Source organism: Myxocyprinus asiaticus, chromosome 20, assembly GCF_019703515.2.
Source record: "Myxocyprinus asiaticus isolate MX2 ecotype Aquarium Trade chromosome 20, UBuf_Myxa_2, whole genome shotgun sequence".
Lineage (NCBI taxonomy): Eukaryota > Metazoa > Chordata > Actinopteri > Cypriniformes > Catostomidae > Myxocyprinus > Myxocyprinus asiaticus.
The window spans coordinates 14,291,005-14,317,133 of NC_059363.1; the positions used below are offsets into that span (position 1 = coordinate 14,291,005).

At 38.1% G+C, this 26,129-nt stretch overlaps 1 protein-coding gene across 2 annotated transcripts in view; it reads right to left on the bottom strand.

The window, feature by feature from the left end:
• The window catches only part of LOC127411382 (protein bicaudal C homolog 1-B-like), a 64,870-nt gene that overhangs the window by 35,563 nt on the left and 3,178 nt on the right, over positions 1-26,129 (bottom strand). For both annotated transcript variants that reach the window (XM_051646908.1, XM_051646907.1), the window contains exon 2: positions 3,943-3,989. In XM_051646908.1, coding sequence (XP_051502868.1) covers positions 3,943-3,989 — 47 coding nt within the window. The remainder of the gene's footprint in view (positions 1-3,942; positions 3,990-26,129) is intronic.

Consider the following 26,129-nt stretch of genomic DNA (forward strand, 5'->3'; position numbering starts at 1 on the left):
CCAAACTGGTTTCAAGCATCGTTGATTACAAATGCACTTACTGTATATCTAATTCTAAATTGAGAAGATTTGATAATAATTTGGTGTAATAAAAAAGGCAGTTTTTTGTATAAAAAAAAAAATACACACACACTTATGTTTGCTATGTATTTTTATGGTTATTAGAGTATCACACTGTTAAGGCCCCAGTATACTTTATACGAAATCGAAGAACGAACAGGTGTGAGGTAATTTAGAACAAAATCTGTCCAAAGCGAAGGGGTTTTTGAGTTCATTTTGGTGGTCTGTAACAGCTCCTCAGCACAAACTTTCATGAAAACTTCATACTGGCTGCTTAGCAACTTACTGCCATTGGTCCACATCATCGGGAGGTGTGACCTGCAGCAATAAGAATCGGTCAACATGAACACACCGGCATGCAGAGTTATTAGCATGCTGGTGCAAACTTACCTATATCTGTACAACCATTTGCATAGAGACATTTTCAAAGAATATGTCATGCAATTTTTTGTTCAATTAGTCTGCAAAAGGAATCAAACCCACTCAAATACTCTTTAGTGCCCATTCACTCTGTTGTTTACTATGCTGCTTCACTCGTGTGCCATCTGCAGCCGAAAGCCATCCACACATCTGCCCAAAGTAAGATATGCCTCACTTATTGTCATATGTCTGTATTCTGACCATTAACACTCTTTTAACACTCTGCCTCACACTGTGTACTAACCAGGTGTGATGAGATTCTAGCGACAAGTAATCTGTCTGTCTACACTGAACACATAATTGTCGCAAAAATCACAGCCACTGATGTTCTGGAGCAGGATTTTGAATCAATGAGAGTTCACAGTGGGCAGGGTTATCTGGTGTGACAGTCTCTGGACTAATACTAAATAGAATTCAGTTCATTTAAATTACATTTATTTTAATTAGCATGGTAGAGTTTTGTTCCTATCTGACAGACTGACTGAATCTAGTAAGTAGTCATTTAGTCTGTCTGGTGTAAATTGCACACAAAAATGCCTTAAAAACTGGTTAGTTCCAATCTGACAACTTCCAGGTGTCAGGGTGCACAGGGTGTTTTTTATCAGTCCACCTGGAAACAGGGACAGTTGCAAGCACTGAACTTTAACCACTATGCCACACCAAAAAATATACAGAAATATAAACCAAGTGATTGACGAAATCACTCACAATCGCTCGCCGCTTGTCGTAGTTGTGACTGGTTAGGACAAAAACTGATTAACAAGGAGAAGATACCTTTTAGTGCTCATTACTTTATCAGATTGCTATGTACTATGTAGGCAGTACACTATGCACTATGTAGGCAGTAGGCAGATCAGTAGGTTTTGAAACCTGAGCTAATGTGTTTCCGTTAAGCAATGCAATAATGTCAGAGCACTCCGCACTGATGACCCTGAGCCAAATGGAGACAGAATCAAAAATGTTGGAAGGAAACCCTCTGAACAATTTAGACTGGGATGAAAAGGTGAACGGTGCTGAAAGTTTTTACTGGTCGAGAGCCAGTTCCAATTTCCATTCTGTGTGTTTGTGTTGTGCTGCCCCGCTGCTGTGTGTTCTATAGGTCTTTATTCCTGACCTGCTCTCACTTTCTCTCTCGCCTACTTTTTTTGGCTTCAGTCTGCAGATGAGGGAGATTTCTGACAGACCACACAGCAGTTTTGGGGTTTGCGGTTTCTTTTTGTGACGGACCAGCACATACCTCTCAAATGGGTCAGGCGATTTCAGAAAATTGGGTTAACTATACATTTAAATGCTCCTTTCTTACTTCCCCACACCCAATATCATCCTGTCAGAGAAATATATACACTCCACATTTACAATAGAAAGAGTTTCAAACAGCAGGGACTTCAAAGCACCAGGGACGCATCACACAAACTCTTATGTTCATTAAAGTCATTATAATGGGCACCGTGATGGAGAACAGTGTGTTTATATTTTACAAATGATGTGTATGAAAGTGAGTATGTGCAAGAGTGTGTGTATATAAATCTGTTTCCTGTTTCCTTTGTTGATTCAGCTGAATAGCACTAAGAAGACAAGGAAAGAAAAGAGGTGTAAGGAAGAGAACATGAGGGACAACGAGCAAGGAAGGCTAGGAATGCCTTCATTTTCACTAGAGGCTGAACTGCACAGGTATTTACCTGGATAATGAAACAAACATCCATTATACATTCTGCAGTACTGTATATTTACAAAACCGCTAGATGAGCTCATAGTGTAACATAAGTAATGAACAATATTTTTGGTTGCATCAGTGGCGATTGTTTCAAGACTGCACGGGAAGCACGGCTTCTCCTTAAAATGTCATCGGAAAAGTGGCAATGACATGTTTATTATACAGCATGTACAAATTAACAACTTATAAACCCTATAAACTTAAATAGTTTAAGGAATAACAGTGTAAAACAGAACACATCATCACATACACAATCTGCTTTGTTCTACATTCATATATCCATTGAAGGCAGTGGATGCATGACCCACAGAACACTAATGAAGTTGTGCTTCAATGGGTGTCTAAGTCATATAGCTGTACCATTAAATTTCAGGGTGTAAACAAAGATGGATCTTTATGGAACGAGAGGCTCTAAACATGACATTTTGGGTCCCACCCAGACAATGTGCTTCTCTGAGAGTCATGGGAGTTTCGTGAATATTGCGCTTTCAATCAATGCATTTTTGTCCCGCCAGGAAGCTCGGCTTGACTATCTGATGATTGGCCGAGCTCCCAAATAGGTGGAACTTTGCAGTATTTTAGCTTTCATAATTCATTCTTTTGCCAAACTGGCATGTGTAACAATTGCAAAAGCAGTTCTAAACTTGATCAGTTATTTTTATTTGGTAATTTCACAGTTTCAGTAATAGTTTGAGAAGCAGCTTTTGTATTATTGAGAAATCTGTGCTTCCCCACTTTTGAAAGCACTGGCCACCACTGGGTTTCATATATATATATATATATATATATATATATAAAATATATATTTGGTTGCATAGAATTGTCTACACCTACCACTTTGCACTGCCTTCCTACTATCATTTATTATCAAAATTTGAGGATCAACCATGGAAACACAGCAAAAGTGCAAGTTAGGAAAGAAACCAGTGATCAAAACTGCAACCAGAGTAACGTTGGTCACAGACAATAAGCAAACCAAATTCATTTGAGGCAAACCAAGAGTATTTTGATGATTTCTTTGGCCCTTGTTATCTCCTGAAGCAGGGATTGTATTTTGTTTGGAAAATAGTGAAATACTAGTGCAATTATCATTCCTATTAGAAATCCCTTCTGTCATGGTTCCTTCATCAAATATCTTTAGTCAAATTTATTGTGTTTAAACAACAACTTGCTACATGCACCCAAACTGAAAATTAGAGGTAGTGGAATTACAGGTAATTGTAAAATAGAAGCAAGTATTTTCGTTCTTTCTTTTGACATCTTAAAGGAATAGTTTACCCTCAAATTAAATGTTTCTTCTTTATACTCACCCTCATGTTGTTCCAAACCTGTATGATTTTCTTTCTTCCGTTGGAACACAAAATAATATTAGACAGAATGTTAGCATCAGTTACCATTCATTTTCATTGCATGGAAAAAAGTTACAATGAAAGTGAATGGTGACTAAGGTCAACATTCATCTCTTTAATTTTGACTTTTGTCTCTTTATTAGACAAGTTAAAGACAAGTAATGTCTGCTAACCACTGTGCTAGAGTTCTGACTTTTTTTTTCTTTCTTTTTTGTAATTTGAACAGAATAAAAGATATCCAATTACAGTTGAATGACCAAAAACTAACTTAAAATGAGCAATACAGAGTAAACTGATGTGTTTGAATGAAGAGGAGATGCAGACTTTGAGGCTAATAATGAAGCATGTTAAAGTAACTGTTTGAATTTTTGAGAAATACACAAACATAAACTGTCTCACCTTCTGAAAAAAATCCTCTCCTCCATTTATCCTCTCCTCACTGGCAGCTGCGTGAGAAAAAGAGAGATATACATTTACATTTAGCAATTCACAGTTATCTCTGCTCACCAGAATATTATTAAAGCTGCACTACGTAACTTTGTGCTCTCTAACGACATCTGTGGTTGAAACTTAAAATTGCAAGCAATTTGCGAAAGAATACTAAACGTGATTCGTGTTTTGGCACTTCTCTTCTGGCAGATGAATCTCATGATTTGAGCTTAACTGCACATCGCCTGTGTGATCATGACTGGAGATATTCAGAGCCGGAGTCACAACGTGCTTTTTCATGTTGATATAATGTTATATGATGAAACATTTAAAGCTGAAATATCACTTGTTTTGATGAAGATAAACAACACTCGTATTCTGAATGAATGAATTTTACACATATAGTGCTTTTCTGACACTACACTCAAAGCGCTTTTACGTAAAGACTCAATCACCTCAATCACTACCAGTATATTTTAATTTTTTTTTTTCAAGTGTTTTATCTACTATTAACATTTGTATTGACCTACACTTATCAATTTAGTGGTGATACTCGTGATATGGCTGATATGAGTTCAATGGAAGACTTAATTATTTTTACATAATATTGTACATCCTCAGTTGATAATGCAAGTGACTGTAATACTAAAATAGTATGTCTATGAATGCACCCAATAACACGGTAAACAAAAAACATAAAATGAGGATTCAATAATGATGGGGATAAAATATACTTTATTAAACATGAAAATAATATGATTAAAAATGCAATACAACAGTTAAGTCAATTTCAAAAGACATAAATATAAATAAACATGTCACAGTAACTCCCCCCGACAACGTAGATACATCGCGATCCGTTAACACGAGTACTGTTCGATTCATACAAGCATGACAAGCAAAATTACATTCAACAACCCCACCAGACAACATTTCCAAGCATTATAGCAGGCAAACAACTTCGCCAAACAGATAACAGATAAACATCCATCCAGATTGTTGCGATTCTGTCCGAAACCGTGTGACTGCACTGAACTGTAGTTTCTTTCTTCTTTTTAACAGCTACTTGCAAATTAAAACAGTGCATTACAGCCATCCACTGTTTACATGGGAACGAGACAGCTGGCTCTTCTTTCCTATGTTCAAGGACATGACGTAATGATGCAAAGACGTACTGTACGTCATAAGCCAGCGATTTTGCAACAAATCAAACCCGACAGCTCAAAACACAAATAATTTTTATAGGCTTACCATAGTGAATTGGGGTAAGGTAAGGACATTGTTTTGAACACTGATTGTATATGTGCTCAATCAATAATGGCAATTTGTTCATTTTTAACCAAAAAATCTTACATACTGCAGCTTTAAGGTACAAATACATTTATATAATGGAAAGCAATTGTCCAGGATGAACGGATTAAATATAAGCAGTCCTATAGCCCACAATGATTGTGATGGCGATAGATTTTGGTGATCAATCTCTGCACACACAAACTCTCTGAGATACTCACACAAGATTAATTAAAACACATAAACACATTCTTACAGCCAGCTGAGACTAAATATATCTCATGTCTCACACATGCTTGTTTTGTATTCCACAGTGCACATGCACACACATATGCAAAAAAGCTCTGACACGCACAAACACACACACACACACACACACACACACACACACACACACACACACACACACTCACAAGCAACTGTTTGCAAGCTCACACTCACTCACTGAGAACAAAACGACACCTCATAAATCTTAGTAAACACACTCTAGCTCATTGACCCCCACATTGCAGCAGGCTTGCGCATGTAAAGCATGTCTCAAAACTGGCTTTAACACAAGATAAACTCCATTTAAACTGTAAATATGATGATCTACATCATTTTTGCAACACCTTCATCAGACTTCAGATCACTCAAATATGTAACAAAATTAATTAAAGTGTCATTTTAAGAACTTCAATAAGATCTCTAATTGCTTTAAGCACAGGTGCGATGGAAACATTGTGTTCACAGGGAAATTGAGAATTTGTTTGCTTTGGTGAGACACTGTGTCTCCAGATGTTTGGTTGAGATTGGATCTTGTGTTTGTGTCTGAGGAGCGGGCGATTTATCTAATATCTTCAAGGCAAGCCCTCACAAGCACTTTGCTTTAGAATCAGCAAAGGCAGGACCCAAACGCAGAGTAAAAAACAAAAAGCTTTATTAATACAAAAATAAACAAAGACAGAAACTCAAACTACGTAAAAACGAGGTAAAGGATGCTACAGGAAAATGGGAAAAACACACAGGACCGACTGGATGGGGAACAGGACCGACTGGAACAGGATCGACTGGAACAAGACCAACAAACAAGACGAACTAGCACTGGACAGCACACACGAGGAGACTAAAATAAGGAGAGAAATCAAACAAGTTAACATGCAGGGCAGGTGTGACTAATGAACTAATAATAAGCAAACAATGAGGAGTGGTATGACGCAAGACAGACAGACACGAGGCAAAACAGAAACAAAACAACGCCACGTGCTCTCACAAAAACGAAGACACTCGAATGGCACGAGCCACCATGCGCTCATGCCAATCGACAGATAAGACGAACATGAATATGAAGACAGCTCGCAACCTGGGCGCGAAGTGCAAAGTGAGCGCAATGCACATCCGCGAGAGACAGACACATATTATTGACGCAAATGCATCCCGCCAAGGTGACATAAGCACAGTGCACTCACACCAATACAAGACAAGACATGGAACATGAGTGTCCGGATCCAGACACCAAAACGGAAACCGAACCAGACAGGGAAGTCAGGTTCCTGACACCATGCTCCGATCATGAGACATGAGACCGACCGAAGAGCGCATGGCAGGGAAACCACAACCGAAGCCGTGCGCTCGCACAAAGACAGAAGACAAAACACAAGACAGAACAGAACAATGATGTCACAACCCTGTCACACAAAAAGCCAGACTAACCAAGTGACAGGATCGTGACAGCTTTCCCTATAAAGTTGAAATATGGATTTCATAGAGAGGTCAGAACAACAAACCTCAAATGGGAGGAAATAAAAGGGTTGGAAATGGGACAATCTTCGTCATCTAAAACTCTAAATGAACCTAAAATCACAAACAAAATCACATCCACCCATCCATTCACAAATTTCAGCACTTTTCTACACCCCAACATGGAGAGCAAGAGCTACAATTACAAATATGTCTGTCTTATGAACAATCCTTCAAAAATCATCCAATTCTCATGTACTTGCTGGTCACTGGAGCATTGGTCCATCACTGCCCGGTAAGCTTATCTGCATGCAATTGTGGTGTTGCGTGTTCAGATGCGCGAGAGAAGTTGAGCCCTTCATCGCCACGCGGGACATGCTGAACTCAGCAAATAAAAATATTGGAATGCATTCTAAACGTATTTATCTACACAACCGTTTTGCAATATAGGCTTTTATGAAGCAACCTAAAATAATGTTACGAAAAAGATGTCCGTCGGACTTGATTAAAGTTACACATGCAGTTACAGATGCACAAACACATTCTGTGCAATAAATCTGACTGAATCCAGATGATCTAAGAAGGCTATTTTCAGCAAATTATCATTTAAGTTATGTCTGTGTAAATAAATTACCATTTGAATGCAATGCAATCTTTCTCCTCATGTAAATTAGATTTTGTGATGATTGCTTAAAAAATAGATGCCCCACTTCCAATAAATATTTGATAGTTTATGGCCATTATTACAGGTAAACTCAATGTGGGAATACAGAGAACATCTAGGTTCCATACGTAACCTCGGTTCCCTGAGATGAAGGGAACGAGACATTGCATGCTAACGCATATGGGGAGTTGTCCTTCCACATGATCTAGTTGAAACCTCTCTACAATAACGCCAATATTCTAATACTGGCTATGGTGTTTGAGCCCCGCCCTTTTAGGCGCGAAGCTGTCTGCTATAAAAGCAGATGCACAAACACCATTCCTCAGAATTTTCTGACTGAGGGACAAGGAGTGCATCGCTCGCACCCCAGAAGAACTCTTGAGTCTTGTAGTGCGGCCAGCATTTGCAATGTCTCATTCCCTTCGTCTCAGGGAACCACGGTTAAATACGTAACCGAGACGTTCCCTTACGACTCAGTACACTTGACATAGCGTGCTAACGCATATCGGGAGGAGAATCCCATCACGCCGCACTACACGACATAACCTTCCAGAGAGTAAACATGACGCCACAGTCCCACGGGACGGCAACCGATATGAGTATGCCACAAGTGAGTGACCCTCATGTTGAGCCAGGAGGGGAGCACTCAGAATGAATATATGAACTATAGTCATATAGTACGAATTAACGCCTTCACGAACCCAGTCGGGAAGGGAGTTTATTTATAATGAATTGCTTGTGACTTTATGGTAAATTACAACGGTCTGATGCGGGCGGTTGTGTAAAATGATGGAGAGCCCGTACTTAAGGGGAGGGGCATAAGTATATATTTGGGAAACGAAATGGCAAGCACTCTAAACAAAGAGGACTTGTGAAGAGAGAGGCGTTGAGCCTAGGTTGTAAAACCTTGCAAATGTGTTTTGAGAAGACCATCCTGCTGCAAAACGTATGTCTTGTAAATACACACCGTTCGCCCATGCCCATGAGGAGGCCATGACTCTAGTTGAGTGTGCTTTAACACCAATTGGGCAGATCTTACCCTGCAATTTGTAAGCCAGGACAATCGCATCAACGATCCAGTGAGAAAGTCTTTGCTTGGAGACGGACATTCCTTTCGTGCATCCTCCATAGCACACAAAGAGCTGATCAGACAGTCTGAACTGGCGGGTGCGCTCAATGTATGCGTGTAGCACCCGCACAGGGCATAACAAATGCAAGGATTGTTCCTCATCCGGAATAAATGGAAGAGGGAAGAAAGCTTGAAGGTGAACTACCTGTGCTCTGAAGGTCATGGTTAGAACCTTAGGCACATAGCCTTTTCTGGCTTTTGAAAAACTAAGGCCAAACTCCAGACATGAATTGTCAATTGATAGTGCATTTAAGTGACCGCCACAGCCAGCAGTAGTGCGGTTTTAATGGAGAGCATGCACAAATCAACAGAATCCAAAGGTTCGAAGGGGGACCCTGCGAGCGCTTTTAGGACCAAAATTAGGTCCCAAGTCAGGACTGTGCCGGGCGAGGTGGATTTAATCATCTTGCTCCTTTAAGGAACTTTATGATTAAATCAAAATTTACTGGGTCTTTGCCATGTGAAAGACACCAATCAGTGAACACATTCAATTTTAGCGCATAGAGTCGTCTCGTGGATGGCGCTCTGGCCTGTAAAATGTGTTCATGACTGAATGTGTCAGTTCTGACGCATTTAGCGTGCTCCATTCAGGGGCCACACATGCAGGTTCCACAGCTTGGGCTGGGGATGCCAAATTGTGCCTTGCGCTTGAGAGAGGAGATCCCTCCTCAGCGGTATTCCCATGGCGAGCTGTATAACATCTCTATCATTTCCGGAAACCATGGCTAATTGGGCCATTTTGGCGCAATTAACAGAACTGTTTCCATGTCCACTCAGACTTTGCTGATGACAGAATGAAGGAGGTGCACCAGGCGAAGCGCATACTTGTGTTTCACCGGCCACACCTGGGCCAGCGTGTCATATTTACGCCACTACTGTTGTGTTGTCCGAACGAATCAGAATGTGTTGATTCACAATATCGGAATGAAAAGCTCTCAAAGCTATAAAAACAGCCAGTAGCTCTAGGCAGTTGGCATGTCACGGCCGTTTCGCACCTGTTTTCAGGTGTCGAAAGTCAGGCATCCATTACACATCACGCTCCAATCTGTGTTGGATGCATTTGCGGTCAGCGCTTTCTTTCTGTAAACTTGACCCAGCATAACAGCCTGTTGGTAGAAGGCTGGCGCTGTCCATTGTGCTAGAGCAGTCAGACAGTGGCAAATTACCGCGATGCACAGGAAAATGAAATGACTGTACTATTTACTATCTTTGTATGTTCATACATGATATAATGCGGCGCTCGCCATTGGGAAGCGGTTGTGCATAATGTGTGGGCTTTGGAGTTAGAAAGCTCTTACTGAAAAAGTGTGAGCGTCTCGTGAGAGCGCTGTACTCTTTTGCAATCTTTGTATGTTCATACATGATATAATGCGCCGCTCACCATTGGGAAGCGGTTGTGCATAATGTGCAAACTTTATTGCATGTGATTAATGTGGTGTGGAGTTTTTAGCTGGCCGCTGGACCGAGACAGAGCGGGAGCGAGTCAGTTGTGATGAAATACTTATCTGTTTTGGTATAAAATGTATCATAGCCTGTGATTGTTGCCGAGTCGTGACATAGCACTCAGCAATTCTATTCACAGAGCCTCTGAAAAAGCCGGCTGGAGACACCGGAGCATCAAATAGAGCGGCTTTTCCTGTGTCACACATTTTCATGAGGGTCAGCCAGATGTGACGATCCAAAAACACCAAATTGCTTATTGACTTGCCAATGGCCTGTGCAGTAACTTTCGTGGCTCGCAGCACTAAGTCCGTAGCGGTGCGGAGCTCTTTGAACGTCTCTGGATTGTAGCCTTGCTCGTCCATTTGTTTAAGGAGCTTAGCTGAGCACCGTCATCGCGCGGAGTGCTGAACCAGTTTGGCCTGCCACCGAGTATGCTCTTCCAGCCACTGCGGACATTAGTCGGCACGGCTTAGAAAGATGAACGGGGCGTGAGTTCCACGCCCTGCTACTCGCTGGGCAGAAATGTACCGCTACCGCCTCTTCAGGGGGGTAGTTTGGCACAACCATTTTCCTCCCCATGATCCACATTGGAGGATGTAGTAATCGCTGCGTGGGTGAGATGAATAGGGTGCGCACCAGAATTTTGACAGTTCATTATAGACTTCAGGGAAGAACGGGGCAGATCTACGAGACACGGTCGACTGAAGGTGGCCGGACTGCAGGAACCATTCATCAAGGCGAGATTGTGCCGAACGAGACGAGGCCATGCACATAATGCATTAGCATAGATGCGCTGCATGGAAATTGAGGGGCTCACGGGGTGTGTGCTGGCTCGATCTCGCGGCCCCGCCGTGCCTCCTCGTGTGATCCCTTGGGTGTCACAAAAGACGCGGGTGGGAGGGCGCATGAGGCTGAATCATCCCTCAGAATGAGGGCGATTCGCGAGAGCAGTGTCTTGAAACTCATGCCCTCACAGTGATGGCAGTCTGTCTCCATGAGAGCTGACTCTGCGTGGGCACAGCCCAGACAGAGAATGCAGCTCTCATGCTGATTTAATGGTGGGATGTGCCTCTCGCACAAGGAACACTAACGGAACGACATCTTTAAAAAGACATGAACATGTAAGCAACTGATGAATTAAAGTACCAATTTCCTTCCGAAACAGCAAAATCTGTACATTATTCCAAACTTTTGGCCGCCAGTGTGAATATATATATATATATTATATAAGGGTTGCTCCGATACCAAAATTTTGGCTTCGGTACGATACCAGCCCTGATACCTCGGTATCAATACTAAATCGATACTATAATCAACAAATAAAAAGCCTCAGATTTTCTATGAAAATACACAGAAAATGACTTGATTAAAAGAAATGCATAAAGTCTCACAGATACAAATTATGTTTTCCGTTTTAATTTTTCTGGATTCTATGTTAACTATTTTAATCAAATGGTGTTTAATCAAATTGATACATACAGCTTTATTAAAAAAAATTAAAAAAATAAAAATCTATATACATATCTATCTATCTATCTATCTATCTATATATATATATATATATATATATATATATATATATATATATATATATATATATTTACCAAACAATTGCAATTTTATTTTTGGTCAAATAAAATGCTTCACACAGAGCTTCACAGTATTTATGAAAACATTAATGGAAAACAAATCTGATTACCTGTGGCACAAGGCTGTTATGGCTGAATCACAACATGCTGATAAAACACTTGCATTTGTGATATTGCGTACAGATAATAATAATAATAATAATAATAATATTAAAACAACCATTTCATATTATATAATTGTTAATATAAGTATTATTGCTACTTTTTGAATATTACATTTTTAAACAGTAGTTAAATTTTTCTGTCTTCAATTTCATGCATCCATTTGAATAGAGCTATCATGTTAGCGGGACTTATTCTGACAGACTTTTGAGTCCTTCCTGTTTTTCGGGTTAGTTATATCAAGCTTTCCATTAGTGCTGGGATAATCCTATTGCGACTCTTGAGCTGAAATCTCCGAGCTGCACTGGAGGAGTTCATTTAAGTGTTAACAGCCGTTTATACTATAAACACACTGCATGAAAATTAAGAACCAGTAACATGTGTTGAGTTTGTGTGAGTGTGTGCGCATGCGTGAGCCTGTGTGTGTGTGTGAAGCAGATGAACAGAGTGGCACCTCTTGTTCATTCTGTAGCGTGCAGCGCATGTTACTGTATATTATTTAATTAAATGACATCCTTCTGCTGTTTAATGATCACCTTTGGCCATATCCAGAGGTTTTTTATTTTATTTTCAATTTGTCATTTATTTCATCTCAAAACTCACATCTCATACCATTTTGCTAATGACAGCATACTGTAATATGGTACTGAAATTAGCAACAAGATGATATCGTACCATTTTAATTTTTTTGGTATTGCGATACCGCGTTAGTACCGGTAAACCGTGCAACCCTAATATATATATATATATATACACAGTGCATCCGGAAAGCGCTTCACTTTTTCCACATTTTGTTATGTTACAGCCTTATTCCAAAATGGATTAAATTCAGACGGAACCACTCCTCGGTAAAAGGCACATGACAGCCCGCCTGGAGTTTGCCAAAAGGCACCTGAAGGACTCACAGATCATGAGAAACAAAGATTGAACACTTTGGCCTGAATGGCAAGCGTCATGTCTGGAGGAAACCAGGCACCACTCATCACCTGGCCAATACCATCCCTACAGTGAAGCATGGTGGTGACAGCATCATGCTGTGGGGATGTTTTTCAGCGGCAGGAACTGGGAGACTAGTCAGGATCGAGGGAAAGATGAATGCAGCAATGTACAGAGACATCATTGATGAAAACCTGCTCCACAGTGCTCTGGACCTCAGACTGGGGTGAAGGTTCATCTTCCAACAGGACAACGACCCTAAGCACACAGCCAAAATAACAAAGGAGTGGCTACGGGACAACTCTGTGAATGTCCTTGAGTGGCCCAGCCAGAGCCCAGACTTGAACCCGATTGAACATCTCTGGAGAGATCTGAAAATGGCTGTGCACCGACGCTCCCCATCCAACCTGATGGAGCTTGAGAGGTCCTGCAAAGAAGAATGGGAGAAACTGCCCAAAAATAGGTGTGCCAAGCTTTTAGCATCATACTCAAAAAGACTTGAGGCTGTAATTGGTGCCAAAGGTGCTTCAACAAAGTATTGAGCAAAGGCTGTGAATACTTATGAACATGTGATTTTTTTTTTCGTTTATTTTTTTTTTTTTTTATAAATTTGCAAAGATTTCAAACAAACTTCTTTCACGTTGTCATTATGGGGTATTGTTTGTAGAATTTTGAGGAAAATAATGAATTTAATCCATTTTGGAATAAGGCTGTAGCATAACAAAATGTGGAAAAAGTGAAGCGCTGTGAATACTTTCCGGATGCACTGTGTATATATATATATATATATATATATATATATATATATACACACACACACACAAACAATTATCATATGCTTTTATGCACCAAACACTATACTGATCTTTAAAAAAAAAGTTAAATAGTTAACTCAGGAGTTTATAGTAAGATGACATCATAGCTGGTAATGTAAAACAATTACATATTTGTAATGACAGAAACGCTGCATATATTATATATATATATATATATATATATATATATATATATATATATATATATATATATATATATATATATATACACACATACATACATACATACATATAAATATCAGTTCCCACTTAAAATTTGTTATTTATTCTGGTGGGATTATTATTGAGAGATATACCTCAAAAACGTGATTTTTCTAAAAAAACAAATTATGATGACATTTTAACCAAGTTGTTTCAATTCAGCAAATACTCATTTTGAAATATCATTAGCAATATAAACATTATTGTAGTTTTACTTCATCAAAACCAGCAAAGATTTCACAGCAAATGTCATGTACATCACAATACAAAGGCGACTGTTTTGACAATGATATTACAAGGTCTACTTCCAGAAGAGCACTAAAACTTTCACCAGGACCAGTAGAAATCAAGCACATTGCATAAAACAGGTTTTTCAGCAAAGTATTCATGTTGATGATTTACAGCCTTTAGAAAATCATGAATTAAATATGATAAACAAGGCTGTACAGTATAGGGTTAACTACATTTTTTTGTTTCTTGCATTGCATTAAACACTGAATCTGCTTCATTCTGCTTGTTTTGCTGGTTGAAAAACAGTATTATGGCTGGTTGAAATAATGGTTTCTCTGATAAAATAAAATAAAAAGCACTCTTCTAAGCCATTTCAGAGCAAAAACATACAGTAAACATTGTGATACTTCTTGAATATAGTCAAAAGCTTAAAAAAAACATTGAGATGTAAGTTCTATTGTCCAGCTCTACTTTCACATCCACAAAAAACATACGTCAAATTAAAAACAAGCTACCTATTCAAACACACAGACAACACAGAGGAACAAAAAAATATAAATTGCAAGCCTCAAACCAGACAGAATGTTAAATGCAGTGTGTGCACGTGTTGAGTTCAGCTCTTGCCTGTGCTCTGTTTAGGATGTGGGTCAGAAGAACTCCACATTTCTGCTCTAATGAAACACAGCTTCACACACACATAAGAGACTAGTGTTTGATTATAGAATAGCTCCTGTGAACTATATGTGTTAGGAATGTGTTGAGCAAGCGAGTGTAAGAATATAACTGTAATTGTATCAGTGTGTTTGTCTTAGCTCTGGAGTTTAAGGGAAGTTCCACGATTATCCAAAGTGTGGGCGAGAGATCAGAGAAACTGATCCGAGATCAGCCTCTGGATTCAAATCTGCATCAATATGAGAAAAAGACTGGTGGCAGATCACTGGCTAATGTGATTCACATCAACTGTAGTCTTAATTTCAACAACTTGTTCTGCTGTGATGTCACACCCTTTGATAGAATGGAGTGTAATCTGATTGGATACGGAAACCTCTCACGGCAGGAAACATAAATCACGGCATATGTAAGCACGACCCTATCAAAGTGCAAACTTAAGTCTTCTGCCACTTATTCTACAGATTCTAAGCTTTCATCTTCTTAGGCATTTTGTGTGCAATGGCATAACTTTACTTTATGAACACATGCCAATATGCACTGGTTGTACAATTTTTTGTACTCAGAGCCCTTGTCCTAAAAAATTGTGAAAAACAAGCGTGTTTGAACTAAAGCAAACTCAGACACCAAAGCTGAAACATCTGGCCACAGGAAACTAACACTTGGGCTAGTAATGTTCCTCAGAAACTGTACTGATATTTTCCAATCTGACTTAAGATGGAAAACAAGCAATATGATCAACTAGATTTTTACTTAAAATGTAAAATTTTCTGTAGAAAACATGAGGGTCATGAATTAAAGGGTTACATGATGCTAGAGTGTTCTGAATGGTTGCCAAAGTGTTGCTATGGGGTTGATAGGGGGTTCTGAGTGGTTTTCTAAAGGAATAATCAGAGTTCAATACAAGTCCAATCAACAGCATTTGTGGCATAATGTTGATTATCACAAAAAGTTATTTCAACTCGTCCCTCCTTTTCTTTCAAAAAGGCAAAATCCGAAGTTAAAGTGAGGCACTTACAAAGTAAGTGAATGGGGACAGTTTTTGGAGTGTAGAACCCTATAAAATCTGTTTTATTTTTTCCCAAATTCTGTGTTTTCTGTTTTCTGAATTACTTGTTTTAAAGTAAGTAAAATGTATTTCTTGCAAAGGCTCTATCAACCTTACGTATAAAATGTGAACGGGGAATATGCAATAATAGTTTGTCAGCATATCTTAAAGACCAAGTAGGTAAGTATGGCTGTATTAAATCCCTAATATATGATGGGGCCTGGTCATTAAGAGCTTTAAAAACAAACAACAGTATTTTAAATTGTATCGTGAAATAAATAGGAAGCCAGTGCAGAGAGGCCAGGATTGGGGTAATATGATCAAATTTTCTAGATGATGTCAAAAATCTGGCCGCAGCATTTTGAACCAATTGAAGACGGAAAAGTGAGGATTGAGGAAGACCAAAATAAAGGGAATTGCAATAATACAATAGAGAGGTGATATTTTTGTCAAATGAAGTGCTTGCAGATCCTCACAGCACATTCCAAAACAAAACATTGGAGCTACTTTATCTCAAATACAGTGCTGCACAGCAGAAAACTTCTATTTAGTACAACAGCACTCTTGCTTGTGAGATTTTACTTAAATATATACTTTGATAGATTTTTATTATTTATTATTAATAGTACTTATTAATACTACATTGAATTTTACATTTTACTATACAATAGTAATATATTTCTGTCACAATTTCTTCAGTTTCACTCATCTACTTAAACTGAGCTTTTATTTTGGTGGAAAACTGAACAAAGCCCTTTAATTTGTATGTTTTTGATGACAGCTTCTCACTTCCGCATAAGCAGTTCGCTCTCTGGCTTAGTGTGCTTAGTAAATCACAAAAGGCTGCGATTTAATTTTATAAATGCATAGTCTGCATGTGCTGCATGCTTCACAGTGAATAAGTGCTCGGCTCTTTGTCATCTACACACACAGAACGTGCGCAGCACATGTAGACTGAATACTTATTTAATTAAATAAAATTCTTTGGTGGTTTAATCATCATCAAGGCATATCATGATTTTACTTTGATTAATTGTGCATTCATACATTTAATTTAGAGGTCGACCAATATATCGGTTTTGCCGATTAATCTGCACTGATAACAGATTGCAAAATCCACACTGATAGTTTTTCCCCATTGCGTCCGGTGCTGGAGCTGCTGGCATGGGTCCACTGTCGTTATACAGTATGAGAGCGGCCTCTAGAGGCAAAATAAAAACTATCACTTCACTGATGCCTTGTGGTGTTTGTTTTGACACGTGAGACTACACTCTGCATGGAGCGGAACACTTCAGATGCAGATTTAAAACAACAACGAAAAGGTATGTATACAGTATACTACAGTACACGTTGTCACATCATTATAAAGTAATTAATTTGTTGACTAGATGCTGCATTAGTAGAGAACAACAGTTTCTTTGCCGACAAGGCTGAGGGGATGCAAACATTAAAGCTAACCTCAAGCGGTTAAAACAATGTGACAAAAATACACGCAAGTCCTACACAAAAGTTTAAATGTCACAATTGTTACTATCTGTTACCATCTATTTGCATTAGTTTATATCCAGCTGGTCACTTTATGCATTCGTTAGCCAGCTAAGCTGCATATTTAAAGCTAGTGACATGAGAAAGCAAATTAATACCTTCATGCAGCAGAGGGAAGCATATAAACAAATCAGAAATGCATCTGATTTCAATAAAAAAAAAATATATACTCACTGTAATACAATGACTTCAGATCGATCACATTCTTGTGCTAAAAAGGCTAGACAGAGCGCAACAAATACAGTTTAACAGAAAGCAGGTGTCTCAATATGCTTCTAAAGTTCTTTTTAATTAGACACATCATCTAAAAAACAGCGCTCCTGCATGAGACGCTGAATAAACAAAAACAAAGGGAAACAAAGATGTTCGTCTAACGCGCACTTACATAGAAAAAAAAATGGATGGTTGCAAAAGCGTTCAGTGTGAACAGACCCTTACAGTTGGTGGAGCTCTTTGGCCATTGTGTCTTGCTCTCTTATAAGTGTTTCTAAGATTTAAGCAATGAGTTGTTTAAATGCTTTGTCAGGAAAGATGTTCAACTTGGAAATATGTGTCTCGAGATCCTCGCGTTTGGTTCCAGTCTGTTGTGTTCCATCTGTTTGAACAGCCCATGGCCTGGGCTGAAAGTCTGAACCACTTCACCACCGAGTTCAGCCAAATACCACTGCTATCTATGAATATTGCTACTCAACATACAACTGTACTGAATAAAAAACAATGTGGTATTTCGCTGTTATTATGAAGCTTGAGTCTGGAGTAGTAGGAATCAGTGCAAGTGTAACATCATGTGAACTGTATATTCAAGCCCCCCCTCCCCATTTTACTTTTGACTTAACATTTGAGAATATGGACCGACTAAAACTTTTTATTTATTTATTTTATGCACATTAGTTGAAAATGAAATGCTCGTTTTTAACAGCCAGGATAGGAATGTTCTATGCAATAATATGATGGTGCTGAATGGTTTATGTATTTATTGCGTCCTCTTGTGGACTAAGGAAACAACGTCAATTTAAAAATCAGCTGACTTTAAAATTCAAATATTAGTTCATATATATTCATATTTATATATTTATTTAATTAAAAAAGTACTATACATATTCATGGTTCAGTCAGTACTGTTTATTTTTGTAATAAAGTTCAGCACTATTTTACTTTGAGTGTAATTTTTTAATTCAGTATCAATTTTAAAAACTATTGGTTGATTAATCGGTTATAGGCAGGTACTGCCCAACTTAGTTATCGGTATTTGTAAAATCCACTATCAGTCAACCTCGATTTTAATTTATCTCAAATGTGTCAAATTCCATGCCATTCCGTGTTCTATAGTTAATTACATTTTTATGACTGGATTACGTGATTCTGTCCGTGTTTTCCACATCATGGAAATCATAGGGCTCTAGGAGGGTTTAAAATCCAGAAATGTGAAGCTTATCATTTCTAAAAGACATTTAAACACATATAAAACTCTGAGTTGTGAAGACTTTTAAATCATCGTTTTTACTGCTGTTTTAGGGTTTACAGGGTTATGTTGTCATGGTAACGAAGTTGTAAAATTGAATATAATGTTACACAGAAATGGTTAGCAATTTAATCACACTAAAATCATGTAAACATGCATATTGTTTACATCTTGTAGCTATATTTTACAGTAAGTATTTTAACGTTTACGGATTGGCCTCATAAAGAAGGAACAGCTAAGCTTTCTGAAATATATAATTATTATTATTATGCTTCTAGTTTCTACTTTAAACCATTGTCGAGATAGAATTCTTTACATTTTGGCTGATTTACAGTAATTATTCAAATGCTTTCCTTTTTACTTTAGTGCATAAAACTTGAAAAGTGTCTCTGGGAAAAAAGTGACAAAATGTTGGAGGTCACATATGTCCAGTCGATTAGAATAGGACACCCTTCTCCTCTACAAGCCGCGTGATTTGAGGTATTATTCATGTCCATAGCACAGACCGTTACATGTCATCAATCTGCAAAAATGATGCTAGTCTTATATATATATCTGGTGTGCAGAAAATGTATTCAAGGGCTCTCCGAAGTGTCTGTTTAAGTCGGATATACAAGGATTTAGCTACACTGTAAATGAAACGGGGGCATTTTTTTTTTTTTTTTTTTTTTTGTCTGATGGGTTATGAGTACTAGTGAGGTTTCGGCAAATCTAAAACTCTTCCTCACTATTTTTTGATCCAACACATCAGTTCTTTGAGATTCAGCTCTCAAGTCTGAGGCACTTCACAAAAACAATGAAAAAAATCTGATGAAATTAGTAAAAAGATTTGTAGTTGTAAAGAGACACATGGAAGTCTTCTGAGAGGAATACTGCAGCATATAGTTAAAGTTAAATATAGCACCAGTTAAAATGACCTGCCAGTTGAAATATATATATATATATATATATATATATATATATATATATATATATATATATATATATATATATTTTTTTTTTTTTTTTTTTTTTCCTGCCAATTTGGAATGCCCAATTCCCAATGTGCTTTTAAGTCCTCGTGGTCGCATAGTGATTCGCCTCAGTCCGGGTGGTGGAGGACAAATCCCAGCTGCCTCAGACTGTCAACCCGCGCATCTTATCACGTGGCTTTTTGAGCACGTTTCCACGGAGATATAGCGCGTGTGGAGGCTTCACGCCATCCACCGCGGCAACCACGCCCAACTCACCACGCGCCCCACCGAGAACGAACCACATTAGAGCGATCACGAGGAGGTTACCCCATGTGACTCTACCCTCCCTAGCAACCGGGCAAATTTGGTTGCTTAGGAGACCTGGCTGGAGTCACTCAGCGCACCCTGGGATTCGAACTAGCGAACTCCAGGGGTGGTAGCCAACGTCTTTACCATTGAAATACAATTTTTTTTAAATCAGCCTGCTGGCTTTGAAATGCACTGTGCTTTGTCTGTCAATCCATAAAACTCTTGTTACCAAGATGACACCACACTTGTATGAACACACTACATTCAGGAACACCAAATATGGTTAATAATTTATAAATACAAATCAATGTCTGATTGCTATTAATTTATTCCTTAAACAAATGTCTAAATTAACATGTGAGTATGCCTTCAATATTCAAGTTATGTGCACATATATGCATATATAAACCCAAAACCACAGGCAACAGACCTGTGTTTCAATGGCAACAGCGAACCGAGCCATGAACACATTCCCAAAACAGAACGCACTTCCTGTTTCTTCACTCACAAACCCAGACACACATGCAGCAACTAGTATATACATATACACACACACACACACACACACACACACACGCACACACACACACACACAGTTCATAAACACTGAACTTGCAGTCAAACAACATTAGACTCACCAGATAAAATCCACATGTCAGAATTTATGTGCATAAACAAATTACTGACACGCAGTACTTTTGCTCAAAATGTAGCTAACAAAACCTTGCCACCCCAATCCACACATGCACACACAACAGCCAGGAGCTAACTGGTAGGTGAGATATATTGAAAATTAGAGCTGGCAATATCTTTATTATGTTCATACAAAGTCTTAGTTCTTGCTGCGATGGAGAACAACCCACAAAAATACACATTTTGATCAAAAAGCCACAGGGGGACAAATTAATTTAATAAAAGTGCCGGAATAAACTTTACAAAACAAACACTTCATTCTTTTCAGAATTCCCTATCACACAGAATAAAGGGTCAAGCCAGCATACATTCTTCTGTTTTTAATCAAAACCAGACATCTGATGTAAGTCATTAGGGTACAAAAAACAAAACAAAAAAACACAATCCTAATATACAAACTATTTCAAGAAAATTCAGCACAAATCAGACAGAGAGCAAGAAAAACTGAGGGAAAGGGAGACTCATGTTTGAAAGGGTGTTTACATGCATTTTCCCTCCTATTATTTCATACTTCTTCTTTGAGTGATTATATGACATCATAGTATGACTATCTAACTTAGGGTGCTTTCTGATGAAACCTAACTGCTTCTAGTTTTCCTTACGCGAACATGAATCAGAGGTGATCCACTTCTCTCCATTACTCTTTCTGAATAAGCCTATAAAATGAGCGCATATTGTCGTGGTCTGTCTAAAGAAGGATATTACAAGGATTAGTTCACCCAAAAATGAACATTCTGTCATAATTTACTCACCCTCATGTTGTTCTTGATTTGTGGCACAATTACAGCTTGTCACCCTTCAGTCTCATTGTCTGATAAAAAGTGCAAGTGCAAAGTGAGTAAATGATGACAGAATATTAATTTTTGTGTGTACTAATGGGCTGTCAATCGATTCAAATTTCTAATCAACTTAACTGAATCTAATTAACATGACATGTAGATTAATCGCATTTATAAATATATGCTGAGAATGCCCCCCCAGATAACAATAATACAGTATATGGTTAATTAATCATATTATAATAATTATAAATAGAGAATAATATATATATATATATATATAAAAAAAAATAAATGCATTACATTATTGTGGCACTGATAAGACAATACAAAAAGTGACTTTAGAATATATTGTTTCTTTCAATATTATTGAACGTAAGCATTTAATTAGCATACAGTCCACAGCAATTAAGTTTGCAATTGAATTCATCAATCTGATTGAGACAGATTTATTATAAGGACTTTTTTAAGGACGCGTCAATGTACACATGCGTCAGAAGGATACTTTGACTGTCTCACTTTGGTTGCGTTGTGTCATAAACAGCGCTTTTTTGGTTGCTGTGTCAAGTTAAACGCAGTTTGAAATGTAGAAAAACACATCTCAAGATCGCTGCATTTGAAATTGCGCACTGTCCAGCTGTGTTTGAACGCAAGAACTCATCCTTATCTTGTGCTGTCGCTAGTGTCAAGAAAGCCTGAGTGTGGTTTGTTGTCTGTACAGCTGTGCATAGCCAATACAGCTGGAGTTTAGCTTACTGCCCCTTGTTGAAAACAGGTGGTACTTAAAGCTTGTATTGCTCTGATGACAGGAATATTCCTTATTACAGTCCAGACATGGGACATGATTAATTGCTTTAATTTTTTTAAAGCTTTATATATATATATATATATATATATATATAATTTATCATTAATGTGTTAAATTAACAGCCCTAGTAACCCTTTCAAACAATCAGAAAAGTTGGTCTCCCCTCTTTATCTCTTCCTCACCACAATGTTTTTGTTTTATGATTTTAATCAGAACTCTCAGTCTCTTTCTCGCACTCTCTCCCATTTCCTGGAAAACAAGAGCAAAACTGTTCCATAAAGTAAACCAGGGCTAGTCAACTGGCGGCCCACATGCCAAATCCAGCCTGCCAATCATCTCTGTCTGGCCCTCCAACTGATTTTTGATTAAATTGTTTCGCCATCTGAAATACCAGAGCGCTCTCTGTGCACAACTCATTGTTCATAGGCGGGAGCCTCAGCAATCAGTGATGAGTTTAACAACGCTCAATGGTGCAAGCAACAGCATTTAGCCGTCATTAGTTATCCAGACCATAGCACATATTTAAGCTTTTCTGGTGATAGTTTAGTTACACTGTTTTGCTAATCATGGGTCGCACCGTTTAGCTGAGCATTTGATCAGTGAAATTTATTTATGTAAATTGCTTAGTTGTGTACAGTCAAATCTACAGATGTAAAAAATTATCACCGCAGTTGTACAGAAATGTTGTTAGCACATATGCACATCTTAACCAACAAAAGAGAAATCAATTATGAAAACCGAATGTACTATCAGTTCACAAAAATATTTTTATTTTCCAATGGATAAGTTACTTTTTTGGTAATTTTATTGTATAAAAATAATAACAATACTGGATCATTTTTATTGTTTTTGCATTAAAAGGTGTTATAAAAATATATCTCACAGTAGCTGTTTTATGATGACACTGTGTGTGTGTGTGTGTGAGAGAGATAAAGAGAGAGAGAGAGAGAGAGAGAGAGAGAGAGAAAGAAGAGACGAGAGACATGATTGTACATGTGTGGTCTTGGAATTAGATCACATCAGGGATGAAACTATGAAGTAGTTTAAGAAGTTCTGAAAAAAAAATTCAAATTGTAATTTTGAAAAAAAAAAAAAAAAAATTCACATTATTACTGTCCTGACTATATACTGTTATCAGTTGAATGCCAATTTGGTGAATAAAAGTACCAATTTCTTTCCTTAAGAGCAAAATCTTTACATTATTCCAAACTTTTGGCCACCAGTGTATGTTTTCAAAGACTGACAGTGACAGTGATGCCCTTGAGGTACAGCTGAAGTCAGAAGTTTACATATACATTAGCCAAATACATTTAAACTCAGTTTTTCACAATTCCTGACATTTAACTGTAGAAAACATTCCCTGTCTTAGGTCAGTTAGAATCACTACTTTATTTTAAGAATGTGAAATGTCAGAATAATAGTAGAGAGAATTATTTATTTCAGCTTTTATTTCTTTTATCACATTCCCAGTGGGTCAGAAGTTTACATACACTTTGTTAGTATTTGGTAGCATTGCATTTAAATGATTTAACTTGGGTCAAACATTTTGGGTAGCCTTCCACAAGCTTCTTAAAATAAGATGCTGTAATTTTGGCCCATTCCACCTCAGTGTAACTGAGTCAGGTTTGTAGGCCTCCTTGCCCGCAAACGCTTTTTCAGTTCTGCCCACATATTTTCTATCAGATTGAGGTCAGGGCTTTGTGATGGCCACTCCACTACCTTCACTTTGTTGTCCTTAAGCCATTTTGCCACAACTTTGGAGGTATGCTTGGGGTCATTGTCCATTTGGAAGACCCAATCCCTGATGTCTTGAGATGTTGCTTCAATATATCCACATAATTTTCCTTCCTCATGATGCCATCTATATTGTGAAGTGCACCAGTCCCTCCTGCAGCAAAGCACCCCCACAACATAACGCTGCCACCCTCATGCTTCACAGCTGGGATGGTGTTCTTCAGCTTGCAAGCCTCACCCTTTTTTGTTTCATCAGACCAGAGGACATTTCTCCAAAAACATTTCTCTTTGTCCCCATGTGCACTTGCAAACTGTAGTCTGGCTTTTTTATGGTGGTTTTGGAGGAGTGGCTACTTCCTTGCTGAGCGGCCTTTCAGGTTATGTCGATAGAGGACTCGTTTTACTGTGGATATAGATACTTGTCTACCCGTTTTCTCCAGCATCTTCACAAGGTCCTTTGCTGTTGTTCTGTGATTGATTTGCACTTTTCGCACCAAACTACGTTCATCTCTAGGAAACAGAATGCGTCTCCTTCCTGAGTGGTATGATGGCTGCATGGTCCCATGGTATTTATACTTGCATACAATTGTTTGTACAGATGAACATGGTACCTTCAGGGATTTGGAAATTGCTCCCAAGGATGAACCAGACTTGTGCAGGTCCACAATTTTTCTGAGGCTGATTTCTTTTGATTTTCCCATGATGTCAAGCAAAGAGGCACTTAGTTTGAAGGTAGGCCATAAAATACATCCACAGGTACACCTCCAATTGACTCCAATTAGCCTATCAGAAGCTAATTGCCTAAAGGCATGACATCATTTTCTGGAATTTTCCAAGCTGCTTAAAGGCACAGTTAACTTAGTGTATGTAAACTTCTGACCCACTAGAATTGTGATATAGTCAATTAAAAGTGAAACAATCTGTCTGTAAACAATTGTTGGAAAAATTACTTGTGTCATGCACAAAGTACATGTCCTAAACGACTTGCCAAATCTATAGACTGCTAATATTAAATCTAAGTAGTGGTTAAAAAAAGAGTTTTAATGACTTCAACCTAAGTGTATGTAAATTTCTGACTTCAATTGTACCAGTGTGCCTGTGTCGATCTCATTTTCATATGCTATATCTGGCATTTTTATTTTTGCACTGCTGAGTGCAAATTACTGGGAATGGTCTAAGCAAGTATTCATGATCCGCCTATATAACATGCCTGTGCCCAGTTGCATAAAACAGCTTAAGTTTTTCCCTTAAGTATAACACTTAAAGTGTGATTTTTCCCTTACCTAAGGAAATAACATGAGGGCGTTGCCTATAATCCCTTTGACAGTTCTCTTAGCTAAGGGAAACCATTAAGGAATTTACTACAGTGAGCCAGATTTTACCATAATAAAATTCTACTGTTACCATGGATACAACATGTCCCTACCTACTTTCAGAAGATCGGAGATGTCCCGACCAACATTTGGGCAATTTTACCACATAGAAAATACTTTAACTTTATACTATATTTTTATTTTCATTTAACTTACTATTATACTTTCTCAGTATCATTATTAATGTGTGAATTATTGTCCGACCTCTTCTGAAGTGGCAAATAAAAGCACAAGGGGAGCATTGTCACGCGATAACGGTCCCTTTTCTCAGCAGTTTTCAGGCTGCACCAATCACAGACATTTGTGATTACTGCATAAAGTTTTTTCTAACTAATTTCTTGAGGAAACACGGGTGGATTTCCATTTGTATGATGTACAATCCTGGAAATTAATAGATTCAAACACTTTTTTGAGTTAAAATCTTTCCCGTGTAAGTAAAAAAAACATCCTGAGTTTTGCATGTGGACCATTTAATGAAGGATTCTGCTTTTACGTCCAGTAAACACCCTCCTGCAGAAGACATCTTTGAGTTTCAATGACTGTGCCAGGTAAGGGGCACATGGTGGTATAAGATGTTTAGATGC